This window comes from Juglans regia, chromosome 6 (genome assembly GCF_001411555.2).
Source record: "Juglans regia cultivar Chandler chromosome 6, Walnut 2.0, whole genome shotgun sequence".
Classification (NCBI taxonomy): Eukaryota; Viridiplantae; Streptophyta; class Magnoliopsida; order Fagales; family Juglandaceae; genus Juglans; species Juglans regia.
In genome coordinates this window covers 2,250,218-2,271,951 of record NC_049906.1, presented here as the reverse complement: position 1 = coordinate 2,271,951, position 21,734 = coordinate 2,250,218, and the positions used below count along the sequence as shown (strand labels likewise).

The 21,734-nt window shown below is 33.0% G+C and overlaps 1 protein-coding gene across 1 annotated transcript; it reads left to right on the top strand.

The window, feature by feature from the left end:
- The first annotated feature begins 12,444 nt into the window (after positions 1-12,444).
- LOC108980672 (PH, RCC1 and FYVE domains-containing protein 1-like) lies at positions 12,445-20,212 on the top strand. The gene is made up of 9 exons (XM_018951672.2): positions 12,445-12,911; positions 13,926-14,012; positions 15,275-15,364; positions 15,538-15,624; positions 15,729-15,848; positions 16,446-18,542; positions 18,662-18,808; positions 18,956-19,506; positions 19,827-20,212. The coding sequence occupies exons 1-9, from the start codon at positions 12,864-12,866 to the stop codon at positions 19,984-19,986; spliced, it is 3,387 nt and encodes a 1,128-aa protein (XP_018807217.2). The 5' UTR covers positions 12,445-12,863; the 3' UTR covers positions 19,987-20,212.
- Positions 20,213-21,734: the final 1,522 nt, after the last annotated feature.

Below are 21,734 nucleotides of genomic sequence, written 5' to 3'. Positions count from 1 at the left end.
TAGTTTTAGGTAGGGTTGTGTGGCGGCAACCACATCTGGCCCATCCACCACCCCCGCTTGGCCTCTGTCTAGGGTAGTCGAGAGCATCCGTCCACATGCAAATACACACAACTAAGTGCCTAGCTCTAGGAATGAGCTGAGCCAAAACCCGCCTATAATTTCTTCAAAATGATAGTTGTTTTGGTATAAGAGTTTGTTTTAAAACCTCCCTCCCTCCTCACATCTCGCTCTCTTTCCTCTCTCAGTATCTCTTTCCTTTTGTTTCATCGAGCTAGTCATCGTTGTCCCTAACCTCGTCTAGTCATCATCATACTCATACTCTCTCTCTCTCTCTCTCTCTCTCTCTCTCTCTCTTGTTTTGGGGCCCTCAGGTGTCTCTCTGAGGAAGTGCTCACTCTCTTTTTCTCTAGAAGCTCTCTCTCCGTTCTTGCCATAGGCAGGAGGCGGATGATCCTGAAGGCCAATCCCCACCCCGCCATTCCGATGGGAACACTCGCGTATGAGGAGTGGGCCCAGGGCCTAACTCCCCCCTTCCTTTCATGCGAGGGAAAGGGGTGGGGTCGGCAGCCACCGATCCAAGCACCCATAGTTTTAGGGAAAGTTTAGATTAACAAAGAATTTACACAATTCTTAAAATTTTTAAAATTTCTCATAATTTTATTCTCAAAAGTCATTTAAATACAAAATACTTTTCAATTTCAAAGTTTCAACTTTTTGATCTAATCATTATCTAAACACAAAGATCAATACAATTTTTACAAATTTTCAAATAAAAATAATATTAAAAAAGTTATATTCAATTAATTTTTTAACTTTATAATATTTTTATTCAATTTTTTCTTTCTTATTTTCTAAAACCCAAGTGTTCAAACATGCCCTTTGATAACTAAATCAAGAAAAATGATGCATACAATCTTTTAAAAGACATGATATTTCTAGTCATTTAAGAAACGTAAATAATTTGTACAGTTTTAGGATATGCAAATATCGCATAGTACTTCATTTAAAATAAAGTGGGCAAATATGAGAGTTACATGAAAAAATCTAATTTTTAATTGTGGACACTATTTTTTTCAAACAGACATGTAAGACTTATCTGAAGGTTGTATTTAATATTATTCTTCAAAACCCAAGTACCATTTAACTACTATTCTCAAACTTTTGAATTTTTTTTTTTTTTTTTTTTTTTTTAAAAAAAAAAAAAAGGAGGTCAAGCCTCTTTATTCAAAGAAAAATCCTCAAAAAGGCTGAGGAGAAACCGTGGGAGACAAGACAGACATAAAATAAAAGTCCTAGAGCAACCTATACAAAACCAACCCCTTATAAACGAATAGAAAAACAGCCCCCCTTATCCAAACGAAAAAGACCTCTAAGATTGCTCGGAAACTCAGAAACATGCTTCCACACCTTACTAACCCCTGAACCACCCAACCTAGCAAAGCCATCTGCTAGTGAATTACATTCTCTATAAATATGCCGATAGCGAAAGACAAGTCCATCCAACAGCTTCATAAGTTCCTCCCAATAATCCTCCAAATACCAGAGGCCACATCTCTTCTTTCTTAACCACTCTAACACCAACATCGAATCCATCTCAATCTCTACGTTTTGGATCCTCAGAAAACGCACTATTCGCAAGCCTTGGAGCAGACCCATAAACTCTGCAGCATTATTAGACTGAGTCCCAGTAAATATTGAGAACCCAAGAAGCATATCTCCTTTATGATCGCGTATAACTCCTCCCGCACCTGAAGGCCCTGGGTTCCCGAGAGAACTTCCATCAACGTTAAGCTTAAACCATTCCAATGGAGGTGGAGACCAGCTGACTATCTGAGCATGTCTTTGTTTTTGCGCCTTAATCGGCAAATCCAATAACGCTAGGATGTTCTCAAACTTTTGAAATATCCAAACATGTCCTTAGATAATTAAATCAAGAAAAATGATGCATACAATCTTTTAAAAGACATGATATTTCTGGTTATTTAAGAACCACAAATAATTTGTAATGTTTTTAGGATATGCAAATACTGCACATTCATTCTAAAAAAAGTGGACAAATTTGAGAGTGATATGAAAAGAAAAATCTAATTTTTAATTAGTGAACACTATTTTTTTCAAACAGATATATATGACTTATACATCCGAAGTCTATATTTAATATTACTCTTTGAGAAAATACAACTCATTATTAGATATGTTAAAGAAAATGGGAAATTATGAGTTAGGTATAAAATAATTTCAATGATTTAGGACACAACTTTGGCCCGTAATAAATTCTAATTGAAACATGATCCATTAGATAAAGAATACATTATTTTTAGTCACATATGTTTCATTCAAACTGTCCAAGTTTCCCATATGGCTCTCGTTTAGAATTACTTCCAAAACAAGCTTTAATCATCCAAACGATCATGATATGAAAAGAAAGTAATAAATCTTCCATGATGACCAAAATCCATAACCGAGAATGTGCAGTACATCAAGATCACACTCACACTCCAATTACCTCTTGGAAAAGGGCTGCTCATGTCAGGAATGATGCAGGCACAGCAAGTTCGGCCCCCACCCCAAAGTGCAGCCACTGGGCCACTTGAACCAAAAACAGCTTTCCCTTTTCCTTGAAAATTGGGTCCTGTATCCGTATATTCTTTGACAATTTTTGAAGATGCACGTACAGGATTGGAAATTACTTGTATAAGGTATGTTATGTTGATTTTTTCTTTTTTTTTTTTTTAATAATAAAGGATCACATTCCATTTATAAAAAAAGACATATAACTTAGACTTAAAAAATCAGTTACAAACGTTAATAGCACCTCAGCACACTTTCGTGACTGACATGGTCTAGCCCAGACGACAGAACTCTAAATATGTTCGGATGTTAAGATGAGTTTAAATATGTTCGGATGTTAAGATGAGTTTAAATATATTTATGAAAAGTTAAAAAAGTTGTGAATCTTTTGTATAATGAAGTTTTCAGCAAATTGAGATGAGACGTTTAGTAATTTGAGAATTAAATATTTAAATATTAGATCGTTTGTTTTCAGAAAATATTTTATCTCATCTCATCTCATTTCATTTCATTTTATTTAATCATTATAATTTTTTCAACTTCTAATATAAAATAAAATAAACAATTCAACTTTTTCAAATTTTAAAATAAAAATAATATTAAAAAATATATTTTAACAATACTTTATTTAATTTTTTAATTTTAATCTCATCTTTTTTCATCTCATCTCTAAAAACAAACGAGCCCTTAATTTAAAATTAAATTAAATTAAATTAAACTCAGATGTATTTAACAACTGACCGGAACTTAGGCGCATTTGGTTCGAACTTGGTTTCTTTTTCTTTTTCTTTTTTTTTTTTTTTTTTCGTGGGAATGAGTTTTCCAGGAGTCTGCGGAGTTGTGAGAACGTAATCATGCGTACATGTATGGTTCCTTGCTGCTTTTAGCATAAAAGAAAGCTGAAAAGAAAAAGTAAAGCAAAAAAGAAAAAAATAAATAAATGTGGGCACAAGATTTTGCAGAATTCTTTTTATTAGACAAGCATTCCTCCCTCCATTTCTGCACTCATGCATGTTTCGGCATTCGTCTCCAACAGTTTTGAGGGTTCCTTAATTTCTCTTTCTTACCTTTGTCTCAACCAGCTCTCGTTTAGACAGTGATCAGGATCAGGACCAGGAGCCAGACTGTTGCATGCTTTGTGCACACCTTTCAATACAACCTGATGCATGGCCAAAACAAAAGAATATGAAATAAACACAGAATTACAACAGATCATAAAGAAGGTCAAGAAAGGGGATCGTGACGCAGAAAATAAGAAACATGCAGATCTTTCTGCCAAACTTATTGTGTATATTTGAAGCCAAAAGGAAAGAAAAGGTTTTAAAAAAAAAAAAACATCATACAGATCGAAGTGCTCAGGTCATAAATGGCGGCAGCATATGATTGTGCACTCATTTGGTTTGTAAGAGAAATAGCTCAGAACCCTTTTCATTTCGATTAGTCTTGTCTTTGATTGTCTGTCTGATTACTCTTAATTCTTTCTACGAACTAATTGGACTTGAACTACAACATAAACTTTTTGACCTATATAGGGAGGGATCTATATAAACTTGAGTTTGTTTTCATTTATTTTTAACAGATAAGAATACTTGAATATAAGGTACGTAAGTCCAATTGCTGAGCTTTTTTACAACATTCTCTTGGAAGAATTTACTCTGGCCTACGATATTTATTATTATTGTATAAATATTTTGGATAGTTTTAAATATTATTGTCAATCCCGTTTTGAAAACCCTTGAATCCAAACCAGAATTGGAGTACACTCTTAACGTGCAGTTTAGATAATAAGATAAAATAAGATGAGATGAGATGAGATGAGATGATTTTATATGAAAGTTAAATAAAATATTATTAAAATGTTATTTTTTAATATTATTATTATTTTAAAATTTTAAAATTTTAAAATTTAAATTATTTATTATATTTTATATAAAAATTTTAAAAAATAATAATAAATAAAATATTTCTACTATCCAAATGAAGCCAGTCTTAAATCTTGAGCCTTATTTTTTGTGACAGATCTAGAAAATAGAGTTTTGTTATTCCTCATCCTCATCCTCACACACTATACATTATACTTTTTTTATTTTGTTTTTTTATTTCTTTTAAGTTTTTTTAAGTTTTAATTTTTTAAACTAATTAAATTCTTTTCTTCATCATTTATATATTATATATTTAATAAAAAATAAATATGATATATGATATGTGAAAGTGAAAATAATAAATAGAATTTTTCAAAAAAATAATGCAGCAAACTCCATCCTTGTGAACTCAAGAAATACAGGAAGCCCCCCAACAATTGGACCTTGATAGATGTAAATTAGGACCCACAAATGTGAATGTAGGTTGCGTAATTGTGTCAAATCAAGAGGCCCTAGTTCCGCCTTACAATTTTGGCTTCTTCTACCCAAAGTTAGGGCAGGTTTGGGACATCAAACAAAATATAAAATTTTCATCTCATCTCATCTCATCTCATCTCATCATTACACTTTTTTCAAATCTCCATACAAAATATAATAAATAATTCAACTTTTTAAAATCTCAATACACCTTTTTCAAATCTCAAAACAATAATAATATTAAAACTTAATATTTTAAACTTCAAAACAAAACACAAAATTCTCATCTCACCCTCCAAACCTACCCTAAGCATTACCCGAGAGATAAAAACATCTTGATACCATCTATAATCTGACATCTGAAGACATCTGAGATTATTCAACTAGTCGCTTACGCGGCTAGTTATATTAGATAGTGTTCCAATAAAATGTTTCAAAACAGTGTAAATCAAAGTATTAACTCCATCAGGATGAGCCATCCCAATAGATTCATCAAAAATAGGTAAACCTTCCTCATTGCGTTTTACTGCATTTTGGATGGTTTCCCTAGTATCATTGGTGAGGTACTTATCCTACCAATTTCTTAAAACACCGATAAAACCTTGTGTTAAAATCCTGACAATATCTGGTTGTCTAATGTTATTGTTGATATAAGCATTTGCAACCATATACATTTTACTCATGGTATTGAAGTTTTAAGACAAGAATTTCTATTATTCAAAATTGATAAACAGCTTGATCATGATATTCCTTCTGACAATGAGCAAACTGAGGCTGGTTCCAGTCAACAGGATCTACCTGGCGACAACCAGATCTATTTAATTCGTCATATCATTCCTCCTAAATGGTTTTCTCGAGTTAATATTATTATTGCTCATGATTTCTAATTTTCTGTTGTTGCTATGATTGATTCCGGATCAGACTTGAATTGTATTCAAGAAGGACTCATTCCTAGCAAATATTTTGAAAAATCTACCGAAAGATTATTCTCGGCAAATAGCTTAGTCTTTGGAAGCCTCTCCACCACCACTACCGACTCTCACTCTTTCTCTCTTTTTCATCATTTATTTATGCTTTATAATTTCCCTTCCACAAGCACTATACTCTATATTATACCCATCAAATTAATTATACCAAATGATTCTAATATTGCCGCTTTCATGGTGCTTCTCAAACTTGTTTATCTCATAAATGTATTATTAGTCTCCACCATTAATTATTAACTCCCATTTACCTTTTTAATTTACCATCTCACTATAAATTTTTACTACTTTTCGATTAAAAAAAAAATTATACTCATCATTTTCACACCACACACTATACATAATTTTCTTTTTGATCAAGAAAAAAAATTAAAAAAATATAAATAAATGTGGTGTGTGGTATGCGAAGATAATAAGTAACAAAACTCTTTGATCAATGTCGTTAGTGGCTTTCTACCAAGGGATTAGAGTATTCACGGCCTCCCCTTCCACCCTATTACCACCCTCTTTCCCTTATTTTTCTTTTCTTTTTTTTTTTTTTTCAATTTTCTCCCTACTCATTTTTCATGCTTGCCTACTTGCTTGCCAATATATGGACACATGATGTTTATGTTTTAGTGTATGCATGCACGATACTCATACATCATGTAAAAATTTTATGTACAATCACTTTTGTATATTTTTTATGCATTCTATTAATATGATTAACTATATCACTTTTTTTAATATAAAATAATTATTTTAACCAATCACATCAGTAGAGTACACAAAAAATATATAAAAATAATTGTATATCACAGAACTCGAGACCGTATCATCCAAGATAACTCCATATAATTGGATGTTCTACTGTCAAGGCCAAGTCCACCTCTCTTTATTGAGCGGTCATAGCCAAATTTTGTTAGCTCCATGAACAATATCATAATCTAGATACCAATTACAGAGCTTGGATATCCTCATTTTCTTTGTCTATATCCTCTATCCTACAGCCTCGTCACGATAAGAGATCTCTGCTAACAGCATCGACATGACTTCATGCAATATGTCTAGTACTTCTTATTCTTGCTAGAATAGTATGTTATTATTTGACGATATTCTAGATTGTAATGGCTCTATTTTGACTTTTTTAGTTGTTGCTATATGTTTTAGTTATTGCTTTGTTTTTGTCCCGTGCATTGTTGTTTTGCTTTGTAACTTTTTCTCATGAAATGAAATGGAAATGGAAATTCTAGAGGGAAAAAAACAACCAAAATGACCCTACAAATACTCTTACATTAATACTTCACCATTTTATCAATACTTTAATGCACACTTTAATCAGTATCGAGTAGGGTACCCCTGAACAGTTTCTAACCCGAGCAGTAGAGGAAGTTTCCATGGCATTACTCAAATGGAAAATGTAAGTGTGTATATAAATTATATTTGCAGTCTTAAAGTTTGCAAGTCGTGTATATTCTATTTAAAAAAATTAGATAAATTTAAAATCTATATAAAAAAATTAATTTTTTAATAATAAATTTTATTTTTTAAAAAACAAATATGCAAAACTTATATATCTTAATTTAGTATTACACATATAATATATATATATATATATATTAATTCACTAGGGGTATTTTTCAGTCTAAAAAATATTACATTCCACTCATAATGTCCAAATGAGATAGCAAAGTCAGGCTTATATCTATATACTCCTTTGTTTTTTGTTTCATACGTTTCCTTCAATATGGAACAATACATTGAAGTTTCATTCAAAATTCCTTGAGATTTTCAGAAAGTCCATCATAACATCCTCATGCAGCTCAGGCTTTCGTTTGCTTGGCAAGTGGCAAAAGTAGTAATCTGTATAAAATAATTTTCTAATTAATTTATGGTTGTTATGTGGGTCTACTTCTTCACCTTTTTCTCAATAAGAAAGTATTCGTTGCAGGAAGGTTCATCTAAACATGACTTTGGGGTAAACAAAACTTCAACAATTTCACATATTTCTAAAATTTTCTTTTAGAGAAGAGGACGATACCTAATCTTATTGACGACACTCATAAGAATTTTCCAAAACTAAATTCATAAAAACTATGTAAAATTATTAAAAACTATAAAATGTTCACAAATAGAAATCTATTTATATATATATATATATATATATATATATATATTTAAGAGGTTGAAAATACATGCACCATCCAAAGCAATAATAATGTAAAACGATATTGTATTTTTCTTACAAATTAATCAAATGATCTTAGCATATTAAAATCATTCAAAGAGAGAAATAGCAAGTAAACTAACGTGACTCGAAATGATTTTTGACCAACCTTTAAGATAATATTTCCTCTTTGCTAAGCATTTTCTCGTCTAGAACAATCAATTAATACGCACTTGATCAGTCCAAGTCAAAATATTGTAATTTAAAACACTTTGGCTTGGCGGTTGAGATAGTACTCTTTGATTGAATAATTAGGTAATCTCCTCATTATTTTAGAGAATTCTAGAATTTAGCATCATGTATTCATTTAATATGCTATGTGTGCACATTGATGCCTTTTTTGATTATATAAATAAGATGAGATTATGAGATGAGATAAAATGAAAATTGAAAGTTGAATAAATTATTATTAGAATATAATTTTTTAATATAATTTTTGTTTTGAGATTTGAAAAAATTAAATTTTTATTATATTTTGTATGAAAATTTGATAAAGTTATAATGATTAGATGAAATTAAATCTTAAGATAGAGTACTGTTAAACTATGTTTGGATGTCAAGATCACTTCAATCCATCTTAAACCAATAATTGATGAGATTCACTACCTTTTCAACTTCACATAAAAAGTTAAACTCATATCAACTTACTATGTACGTTTAAATACATATTTCAACTTATTTCATACGTACATTCAAATATATCTAAATGGAACTCACAAAACACTACTACTTATAAATCAATTCAAATTATCTAAAATTATCTTAACATCCAAACGCAGCCTCAAGCTCTCCATAAACTTCATTAATTGATCATGTTAGAAGTATTTATCAAGATTCGATTTGTCACATAAACTCTTTGTTCCCATCTAAATCTAAATGTCTTTAAAAGTGTCACCTTCCTTCCCTCAATTTCTGAAAAACCATGATATGACCCGATTACCAAAATCATGGATCCACGGGTTTTGTCCCTTTTATTAATCCCTTAGTGTTCCCTTTGTCTAGCAATCAAATAAGACTTCATTGACTACTTTGCCACACCCTTTAAAATAATTTGGGTTTTGCTAATGGGTGAATGCTTTAATATTAAAATATTTGATGGGTCCACCTCTTTTTATTTTGTTGGAAATAGAAAAAGTTGGCTCTACCTTGAAGGCTTGAAAGACTAGAAATAATGTATATATAAATATTATTTTTATTTTCCAAAATCTCCCTCTCTTTTATTTCAAAGGATGTGAGGTATAGGATTGAAGAATTTGGTCTATGGAAAATTTCTTTTTTAATAATAATAATTTATTTATTTACTGATAATAATGCCTATAGGGTACCCCTTAATCATATCCTTCTCTCACCCGCTTTCCAACTACCTCTTCAACTTTTATTTATTGCAAAATAATAATAATAATAATAATAATAATCATAATTACTTTCATACAAATTGCGATTCTTTCTTCTTAAATAATAAAAAAAAAATGGTATTTGGTGCTATCATATTAGTCTTCTATTGTTGTGATGTTTGATATATAATGGGAGAGATTTAAGAGAATTATGAATGAGATGTTGTTTCTTGATAGAAAAAATATATTTGCAAATTCATTCATGGACAAATACTCGGTGTAGTGAAAGTCTATCACATAATTAATAAAAAAAAAATCTGCCTTCTTATTTTTTTTTAATAATTATAATAAATTTTAAAATAAATAATGTATTGATATATTGACTTGTAAATAACACAAATCTTTTGACAATTATCTATAAAAGATCATTCAACATGCATGGTTCTATAAGTCTCTGATTTGCTTATGAGATAAACCACAAGTTTTTTTTTAAACAGTTTTCAGATTTAAATTAGGTTGATTAAGTCCCGTTTAGATAGTGAAAGTGTTTCATTTCATTTCATCTCATCTCATCATTACAACTTTTTTAAATTTTCACATAAAATATGATAAACAATTCAGTTTTTTCAAATTTTCAAATAATAATAATATTTAAAAATAATATTCTAACAATATTTTATTCAATATTTAACTTTCATTTCAACTCATCTCATCTTAACTCACTATCCAAATGGCATATTTAGGCCTTGTTTGTTTTCAAAACTCTTCTCAATTCATCTCATCTCATCTCATCTCATCATTACAATTTTATCAAATTTTCATACAAAATAAAATAAATAATTCAATTTTTTTAAATCTTAAAATAAAAATAATATTAAAAAAATATTTTATAATAATATTTAATTTAATTTCGGTGTTTTTCACTTGCCTTGGTAATGGGATTGTTGCCTCGTGGCATTTAAGTAAGATAAATGTTTATATTTGTTAAAAGAAGATTATTACATGACTATGACATGCGGCTTGATATGACAAAAATGACTAATGATTGTATGATTTTGTACCTTTTTTCCCCACTTCTTTTTAGCTACACTTCTCTCATTTTGTTTATTTATCAAGGCAAAAAATAAAAAAAATCATATATACTTGTTTTATGAAAAATGAAAAAGAAAAATATTATTCTTGATTATGAATTGAATTATATCTAATTATATAAGCTGACGTACCAAATATAAGCCATTTAAAACATATTACGATAATTTGTATGATTGAGATGATAAGATAAAAATAAAGAATTAAACTTATTACGATCTTTTATTAACTTTAGAGATGAATTAACTCCAATCCTTTACCAACTTTGAGTTTGTTATTTCATCCCCAAGTTCCTTTGTTGCCAGCACCAATCAAAGTCATTTAATTAGGAGAAATCATTTAGTTATAAAAATAAATTTATAAATTGATATGATTTGATGTTGTACGTTATATTGTAAAACTATTTTTTATTATAAAATAGATTTAGCATATCATGTGAAATCATATTAATTTGTGAGTTTACGCTTGTGAAATCTTTTTTTGACTATATCACTTCTCTTTAAGATTAGTGATTACAACATTGAAAACTGGTTACAAATTATTCACTCCCATGACAACACAATTTAATCTTTAAAATATTATGGATACTTTTCTTAAACCCTGTTTGTATAGTGAAAGTGTTTAATCTCATTTAATCATTATATTTTTTTTAAATTTTCACACAAAATACAATAAGTAACTCAACTTTTTCAATTATCAAAATAATAATAATATTAAAAAATAATATTCTAATAATATTTTCTTCAACTTTCATTTCAACTCATTTTATTTCAACTCATTATCGAAATGCTTATTTGTTTTTACAGATGAAATGCTCATTTTATTTCAACTCGTTTGTAAAAATAAACGAGGCATGTTATTTACTATATATATGCCCAATTATTATTTACTGTGTATATATATATCTTTATTTATTGATTAAATTTGACCACTATCACAAAAGAAAAAAACCAAAGTGGTTGTGCCTAGGTTGTTTATTTCCATCTTTATATATTTAATATATTATATAAAAAATTCTTAGAAACATAATTTTATATGAGATTTGCTACACAACCTCCACCACACTCCACACTCCACACTTTTTTAAATTTTTTAAATTTTTAATATTTTTTTTTAATATTTTTTGAGTTTATTCTTTTTAAATTATTTCAAATTTTTTATTCATTATTCATATAATAAATATTTAATAAAAGAAAAAAAATAATAAAAATTAAAAATAATGTGGAGTGTGGAGGTTGTTTGAATAGTAGGAGGTTGAGTAAATTTTTTGAAATTGTTTTTGTCTAACAAGTAGTCCTTGTAGTTTGGAAGAACTTGCACAATGTTTTCTTTGCATAATAATTTATTTTTACCTTTTTTTTTTATAAAATATTTCTTGTTGATTAAAAATTATCTTTTACTTTTAGGACAAGTTGGAGATTATTCGTCCACCATAACATCCATAAAAATGTTCTTCACTTCATTTTAAATGGTTAATATCTATTTATTTTAAAATATTCACAATTTTTTTATTAAAAAAAATTAATGAAACTTTAAAAATAAATACTACGTATTTACTAGTTTATTCTCTCTCATATTTATTAATTTTTTTAAGAATAATACTACGTATATTTATAATTTTATTTTTTTGTTAGTTTTTTTTAAAATTTAAAATTTAAAATTAAAATTTTATAATTTTTAAAATATTAATAATAGATATATTGAGAATTAAGTTTTTTATAAATATATTTAACATTTTTTTAATATTTTCAATCTTGTGGGGCGTGGCAAAGTTCTCTCACTCATAGTCTCATCCTTTCTCTCTCTCTCTTTTACTTTTTTTTTTTTATCCATTTTTGTTTCATTTACATTTTTGTTTCTTTTTTAATATATATATATATTTTCTGATATTTGACTACTCTTTGTACTTTTACAGACTCCGATTCTCTCTTTTTCAGAGATTTCTCTCTCCTTTGTCTCCTCCGTTCTGTTAGTTCTTCTCTTACAGCGGAACATACATTTGGAGCCGGAATTTCTTTTCCGGAACCCGCTTCTAGCCTTCGAAACCACTTTTAGTCGCCGGTAAGCAGCTTATTCCTACCCTGAAAACCGGTATTTAGTTCTTTGCCACTCCGAGCGAGTCCACGAGGTGGAACCAGTGCTTGCTTTGACTTGGAAATGTCCGTGGAGGCCCTAGGGCTTTGGTATCGGAGAAGAGTCTCGGATCTGCGGTGAAGCCGTGTGATGTGAGCAGCGGGAGTTGATGGTAGTGTACGGACAAGGCAGCGGTAGTCTATGATGACCGGTGCTCCGGCGAGCGATCTGACAGGGTGGTGGCATTTTGGTAAATCTCTCACATGGAATGGCCGATCTTGTTAGCTACGGGAATGCAGACCGTGACATCGAACAGGTCTCTCTCTCTCTCTCTCCCCGGTCTTTCTGCGTTAAGCTTGAAATGATACTCTTTTCCTGTTTTCTTTTGTTGGCAAGACTTGGTTTTTATTTTAAATTTCATTGCTTTGCTTCAGTTTTTCTTATCTTCCCCCAGGGTGAGAAGGGGGGGGGAGAGAGAGAGATAAATGGTGGAAATTTGAACGAGTATAACAGAGGTTTAATGCTATGCTGGGTCACAGATAATGAAAAATTTAAGACGGATTTAGCGTAATTTGGTTTTGAAATGGGAAACTGTGGACATTTATGTGCTCTGTTCTGAAAGGCTTTGCTATAATGTTTCCTGATGGTTGTCATCTACGATGGAACTTTTGTTCAAGGGGATGTGTGCTGAATTCTGGTCATTATTCTCGTCTCAGGGGTGATTGTGGGGTATCTGTGGGGATGTTAAATGTTATTGCATTGCATGCACCCACAGAAGAACTTGTTCTTGGCAGGATTTTGGACCTTCAATTATTTAATTCAGTGTTATAAATAGAACTTTTAGATGTCGTACGATGGTTTTTATATCAGTGGATTTGTGGACACCGAGAGAAATTCTGGAATCTCTGGGTTTCTTAAACCCGGAATAGCAAAAAGTAGAGATTATTGTACATAGGAAGTTACAGGCACCCAGTGGTTCTTAAACCCAAGACTTCACGCTTAGCTCCATTCTTTACGGGGAAGTGCCATTTTATCTAGAGTTCATTGGCTGCTACTTAAATTAGTAAACTTTTTAAGCTAATTTTAGAGGCGACCCATACCCCCACAATAAAAAGAAGAAGAAGAAGAAGAAGAAGAAGAAGAATAAAGGTCATAACTTTTTGAGTTCTAACATTTACGTTTCCTAAGGAACTTCATTGAATTTGTGCTTAATGATGTATGTCAAAAGATGCTGTGTGTAGATACCTCTGTGCCTTAACATTTTAGTGACCTAGTTCGCTTGCCCTTATTTCTTTGTCATTTTTTTTATTGATTCTTTTACCCCACGCAGGCATTAATTGCTTTGAAGAAGGGTGCTCAACTGCTTAAATATGGTCGGAAGGGAAAGCCTAAGTTCTGTCCATTTAGATTGTCAAATGTAAGTTTATTTCTCTAGTCTTCTTTTGAATATTTTGGTGCTTAGAAAATTGATTCTAATTATAAACTGTTCATATGTTGATAAAAGAACTGACTAAAGTCTCTTCTTCTTTGCTTTCGTGTTTTTTAATTCAATTATGCGATACAATTATTTACCCAAAAAAATCATGATCCTTAAAAAGTAAAACTAGTTCTGCTCATCAGGTAGAGCATCATTAAAAGACTCAACTGGTCAAAATTTAGCATGAATTTGGTTCACATCTAAATGCATCGAAGATCAAAGTTGATGGCATTATGACTCTCATACTCGGTCAACAACAGAGGCGCTATTGACTGGAATGTTTACTGTAATCTTTATGAAATCTTCTGTGCATGTTTGGTCACAGAATCTTTATACAGTTATCTATGAAATGGTATGGACTGTGTAACACTGTTCATAAATTGAAGTAATACCGGAGAGAGCTCACGGTTACAAGAGCTTGTCACAGCCTTCTCCTACAGCTAATTTTGGGTTATTTAATTAGTAAGACTGTAATAAAGTAGCCCTAACTTAAAACCATTCGTGATTGCTTGCTTTTTTCGAGAATTTCTGAAAATCTATAATATTTTGACAGGACTTGTTATGTTTCCTCTGAAAGGGCTAAATAATGGGAAAAATGAGGGATAACTAGAAATAAATTATTTGAAAGCAAGTGTACAGAATTTCTCATTCTGTGATCCAGATCTTGGTTTGCTAGGGTAGCTCTGTTTTAGAAATTGCAGGAGTTCTTTTTGTAAAGAATCACCTGTTTCTTCCAGTGCAAGTCAATAACAGTGAAGATTAGGTGACAATGACCTCAATTGCATTTATGGTAAATGTATTTGTTAGAAAATATGTTATCTGTTGAACTCTTGAATCTATATGTGAACTCCATTTCAAAGTTTTCTAGTGGATATGCAGTTTTTAAAGTTAGGCAGTTATAATTTAGTCATTTAATATTTACCCCAAAGAAAAGCCATTAATTAGGAAAAAGAATAGGTTTTCCATAGAGCAGAGGTACGACTTACCATTTAAAATTCCATTAGTCTAATGCTTCCTATCTCTCTGCAGCGCTTTGTGCTCCAATGTAATAGGCTCAGTGTATGGTTGTTAATAAATTTCTTCTTTGTTAAATTTCTCAATATTCTGTCTTTGATCTTATTGATGCTAATGTGAAACAGTAGTCCCTGTTCTTGGTTGAATTCCTTTCAATTTCTACTTATTTTTGTATTTGAAAATGGCAGGATGAATCATCATTAATTTGGATTTCAAGTGGTGAAGAAAGAACTTTGAAGTTAGCTTCTGTCTCGAGAATTATTCCTGGACAAAGAACAGTGAGATCACTGTGTTTCTATTTGATATCCTACTAATGCTTATTGTTGATATTTCACATATACTACCTAACTAGTTTAAAGTTTTTGGTACTTTTTTTTTTAAAAAAATTTTTATAGTACTTAACTTATCCAAATAAACTGAATCTAATTTAATTGCTTTAATTTACCACCAGGCTGTCTTCCAACGGTATCTGCGTCCTGAAAAGGACTATTTATCTTTTTCTCTTATATATAACAACGGAAAGCGGTCCCTTGATCTGGTTGGTGACAATATTTTGAAGTTCTCTCTATAATTACATTGTCATTTTATATTTACTTTCTTTTTGCTTTAATTATGATTGTAATATGTTGTTGCTTTTCCCAGATTTGCAAGGATAGAGTTGAGGCAGAAGTGTGGATTGGAGGCCTCAAGGCATTAATATCTTCAGGTCAAGGTGGGCGCTCCAAAATTGATGGACGGGGAGATGGAGGCCTTTACCTTGATGTAAATCTTCCTACTTCAAAACTTCTTAAGTTCATAATTTGTTGTGTGCTTTTAGAGTATAATTCCCTAGAGATAAGGAGTATACCACTGCATTGGTGAAAAAGGTTCGAGCATTATCCCTAAGAATAAATGTATGTAGTAAATAGAGATTGGACAGCTTTTTGTTCAACCCTTTAGTACAGAAAAGATTTGTCTCTAGGGCAAATGCTGTTCTTTCCATTTTTGGTTTGTTTAGAGTTTCGAAGGATCATAATATGCTCATTGTTATCATATTACCAGTAAAACTTACAGACTTTTTTGTTTATACTTGACTTGCATCCGGCTCAGTGATATTCTCTGTTATACCATGAACAGGCGCAAAATGTGCAACATGTGTACTTGGGCTATGCCTATGGTTATCAATAAAATCTACTATTACCTATAATTAAAGGCACAAGATGTCTTGCAAGTCAAACTTTTTTTTTTAATTATTGTTGCACTCAAGTTGCTTAATGTAGTTTATATGAAGTTTTCTGACTTATCGAGGGTAAGTTTTTATGAAGTTGTCTGTTATATGGTCAGCTGCATATCACATCTTGTGCTGAATTGCTTTTTCAGGACAGTGGAGACTTGACATCAAATAGTGCAAGTGACAGTTCACTTAGTGCTAGTCGAGATATTAGCTCACCGGAGATTTCGGTCACCTTGAACCCAGTTACGTCTCCAAAGAGTTCGCAGCCTGACAATTCTGTGCATTGTGGAAGGTCACATGCATCAGACGAGACAAATATGCAAGTAAAAGGATCTGGTTCAGATGCTTTTCGTGTTAGTGTTTCTAGTGCACCCAGTACCTCCAGTCATGGCTCTGCACCAGATGATTGTGATGCGTTAGGGGATATATATATATGGGGTGAGGTTATCTGTGATACTATTGTGAAGGTCGGAGCTGAAAGAAATACTAATTATTTGATCCCAAGAGCAGATGTGCTTCTACCCAAGCCTTTAGAGTCCACTGTAGTTTTGGATGTACATTATATAGCCTGTGGAGTCAGGCATACTGCACTAGTCACCAGGCAAGGTGAACTTTTTACATGGGGAGAAGAATCTGGAGGGCGGCTTGGTCATGGTGTTGGAAAGGATGTTAGTCAACCCCGTCTTGTTGAATCTTTGGCTGCTAGTAGTGTTGATTTTGTGGCCTGTGGGGAGTTTCATACTTGTGCCGTGACAATGGCTGGGGAACTCTATACGTGGGGAGATGGTACACATAATGCTGGGCTCCTTGGACATGGCACCAATGTCAGCCATTGGATACCCAAGAGGATCTCTGGTCCTCTTGAGGGACTTCAAGTTGCTTCAGTTACTTGTGGTCCATGGCATACTGCTTTGGTAACATCAATGGGGCAGCTCTTCACTTTTGGTGATGGAACATTTGGTGTCTTGGGCCATGGAGATAGGGAAAGTGTTTCCTACCCAAGAGAAGTAGAATCTCTCTCTGGTTTGAGGACAATTGCTGTTGCATGTGGGGTGTGGCATACAGCTGCTGTGGTGGAGGTTATCATGACACAGTCTAGTGCTAGTGTTTCATCTGGTAAATTGTTTACGTGGGGTGATGGAGATAAAAGTCGTCTTGGTCATGGGGACAAGGAGGCTCGTCTTAAACCTATGTGTGTGCCAGCACTTATTGATTACAATTTTCACAAAATTGCTTGTGGGCACAGTTTAACCGTTGGCCTGACCACATCAGGACATGTTTTTACTATGGGGAGTACTGTTTATGGTCAACTTGGGAATCCCCATGCTGATGGAAAGTTACCTTGCTTGGTTGAGGGAAAGCTTGCTGTTGAAGTCATTGAAGAAATCGCCTGTGGTGCATATCATGTGGCGGTATTAACTTCCAAGAATGAGGTTTATACATGGGGAAAGGGTGCTAATGGGAGGTTGGGTCATGGAGATGTTGAAGATCGGAAAACACCGACTCTGGTTGAAGCTTTAAAGGATAGACATGTAAAATATATTGCTTGTGGTTCAAACTATTCAGCTGCTATATGTCTTCATAAATGGGTTTCTGGTGCGGAGCAGTCACAGTGCTCTGCTTGTAGACAGGCTTTTGGGTTTACCAGAAAGAGGCACAACTGCTATAATTGTGGACTTGTGCACTGCCATTCTTGCAGTTCCAGAAAAGCATTAAGAGCAGCACTGGCTCCTTATCCTAGCAAGCCGTATCGTGTTTGTGATTCTTGTTATGCAAAGCTTAACAAGGTGTTAGAAGCTAATGGTAATAACCGGAAGAATGCTCTACCTCGCTTGTCGGGTGAAAACAAGGACAGGTTAGACAAAGCTGATATAAGATTGTCTAAGTCAGTGCCTTCTAATATGGACTTGATAAAGCAATTAGATAGCAAAGCAGCCAAGCAAGGAAAGAAGGCTGATACGTTCTCCCTAGTTCGCTCTTCTCAAGCACCTTCTTTACTGCAGCTGAAAGATGTTGTTTTGTCTAGTGCTGTTGATCTGCGACGAACTGTTCCCAGACCAGCTCTCACGCCATCTGGAGTAAGTTCTAGGTCTGTGTCTCCTTTCTCGAGGAGACCCAGCCCCCCGCGCTCTGCCACACCTGTTCCTACGACATCAGGACTTTCCTTCTCTAAAAGTATGAGTGATGGTTTGAAGAAAACAAATGAGCTATTGAATCACGAAGTGCTCAAGTTAAGGGCACAGGTATGTTTCACATGCTTATATTAATAATTTTATTAACTTCTGAGTGCAGAGTTTTTGTGTTCAAACATATATAATTTTAGTTTTGAACAGTGTATTTTGATGATTTTGATTCTGTCTAGGTGGAGAGCCTGAGGCAGAGATGTGAATTTCAAGAAGTGGAGCTTCAGAAATCAGCAAAAAGGGCTCAAGAGGCCATGACCATCGCTGCAGAGGAATCTGCTAAATCTAGAGCTGCTAAAGAAGTTATAAAGTCACTGACTGCACAGGTTATTTTCTGGTTTCTATATGTGATGGTTTGGAACTTAATTCCTTGGAACTTCTTTGTTTATCTTCAGTTAATGCTATTTTTCCCCCTGCTAGAACATTGCATGCACTAGTAATCTTTAATTAACCAGCCTTTCACTATGTTCTAGCTTAAAGATATGGCTGAGAGGCTGCCACCTGGGGTTTATGACCCTGAGAGCATGAGGCCTGCTTACCTACCAAATGGTCTAGAGCCAAATGGCATTCATTATCCAGACACACATGGAGAGCACCATTCCAGATCTGATTCAAGCAGCAGCTCTTATTTGGCTTCAACCCCAGAAATCGACTCTGTTTTAATAAATGGAACTCAGGGCCCAACTCATCCTAGGGATCTGGCTGGAAACATTGAATCTAACACATACCAACAAAACCGGGAGCCCATAACCTCCAGCGGAACAGATGAACATCCAGATGTAAGGCTGCCAAATGGCGGAGGAGGGTTTCAGGAAAGTGGCAGTGGTCTATCAGAGGCAGTTGATGGCAAGGCATCTGAGCCTTTCCAAGACGGTGACAATGGAATGAGATCTAGAAATTCGACACTAGGTGTTAGTGGCAATGAAGTTGAGGCAGAATGGATAGAACAGTACGAGCCTGGTGTGTATATAACTCTTGTGGCCTTGCTAGACGGGACTAGAGATCTCAAACGAGTTCGCTTCAGGTACTTGGAGCTAAATTCTTTGGATCAATGGTTGTCAAATGTTAGAGAATTACATGATTTATATTTGGTGTTGACAAGTCATGAAAATGTTATCCACCTTAGGTGGTTGAGAATGGTTTTTTCACAATAAATCTGTGGCAATTAAGCCTCCTAAATATGGTGTGCATATAATAATCGGATCTGGCATTTTGGGTCTGGCCCTGCAGCCACGACGTATTTCCAATATGCTCTCCCCTTACTTTATACGTCCAACCTATAGTTTAAATCTTGCAATATGGTAATTGTATTTTTGCAAGCTGATATAGTAAATGCATCTGCAGCCGAAGAAAATTTGGCGAGCACCAAGCTGAAGCTTGGTGGTCAGAGAATCGTGAAAGGGTGTATGAGAGGTATAATGTTCGGGGGTCGGACAAGTTGTCGATTTCTAGCCAGGCTGCTCGCAGATCAGAGGGAGCTGTCTCACCAGCTTCCCAATTCTAGCGTAAAGGGAGGAAGGGAGCCACATTTTGCATCGTAATTATGACGACTTTGAAGCAAAACACATTTTTTGTACTTTTATTTTCCATCATTCTCATCCTTCCCTTTTATTCTTCTTCTTTCCTAGAATTATTTTGTTCTGTCCAATTAAATCTCTGGGTATCTGCCTTCACATATCTATTGTAAGTTAGTGTATATATGGCACCAATTGCGCGATAATTTCGGCCAAGGAAAGGTTTTTGTTCTTTGCTTTTACATCCCCCCTTCCCCTCCTCTCCCCTCCCCTCCCCTCCCCTCTTTGATGATGCTATTTTCTCAGCTGTTCAATTTTGTTGGTTATAATTGTAGACTTGACACAGGACCAGCTGCTGCTATTATATTGTATGGTTACTGGAATATTAGGCCAATTGTGGGTTCTGAAGACTTGCTTGAATTGATGATCTCAATCTTTCCTCCTTTTGAACCTCCCTTCCCTTCCCTTCCCTTCCCTCCCTCTCTCCTCTTATTTCCATAAGGATATTTTCCAATGATTTCCGTTTGATTCCCATACTTTGCTTTTCATGGCCAGTTGGTGGTATGACTAAAAACACGCTTATTAGTAAAGGAATAATTTTCCACAATTTTTTTTTTTTTCCCTGTTGTTTTACAGAGTAAACAATAAATACTGAATAATTTGTTCTTCCCTGGCCTGAAGTGGACTGCCAAAATATTGTCTATTTATTTATTTATTGCTCGACTTCCAATTATATCATCCTTGATAAGGTTGGTGAGTTAAGTTATGTTTTAGCTCGACTCGAGTAAACTTTTGTGGATTGTATATTTATCTCGAATAATGTTATATATAATTGTAAAGTGTGTAAACGCTACATAATCATTTTGAAAAGAGTAAGGTCTATTATTAAAAAATTAATTTTTTTTCATGTGTTTATTTTTTGATAAGTTAAAGATTTTATTAAGCATAATGTAATGATACCCAGGGAGTATACAAAAGAAACACTTAGTTACATTCTAAAACTAGAGAAACGATGACAAGAACTCGTTTACAACCCCTCTCTTGCATCTCGTATTTACTCATTTTTTTAAAGAAATTATGTGGTGCTTATGCGTTCCATACTTATAAATATTATTTCTCATTTATCCATATGTTTTAGGCTCATCTTGACTTGATTTGACAAGTGTCTCAATAGATAAAGAGGATTGGTTATGGTCACAAGAAATTAGAATATCAGTATCCAATTTGCATTTCTCTTTTGGATCGGAAAAGAAGAATAAATTTTATTCCCTTTTATTCTAATAAGAATAAGCTAATAATGAGAATATAATGCTCATGAGTTATGACTCTTGGCTGCCTTATGGTTTCTCTTATCCCTGAGAAAGCCACGAATATCAGTATCCAATGAAAGCCGAAAAGTCCTAAGAACATGAAGGGCAATTGGTAAATCTCCTTGAAAGGTCTCAGTCAGCAAAAGCAGGCAACAATTTTCAATAAAGGGGGCTAATTGACTATCAAAAGTAATTAACTACTTCGGTCCATCCCAGTGACGTTTATATTTTTATATATATATAATCTTATCATGTTACTTTTTTTTTATTCAGAAAAATTACGTGTTAAACGAAAATAAAAAGATAAAATGTATGTCTTACAAAAACATATATTATTTTTTGATTTTGTTAAAAATTATTATGTTTTTAAAAATAATTTAAATATTGTTAAAACAAATTTTGAACAAATTGTCAAGGAAGAAGGAAAA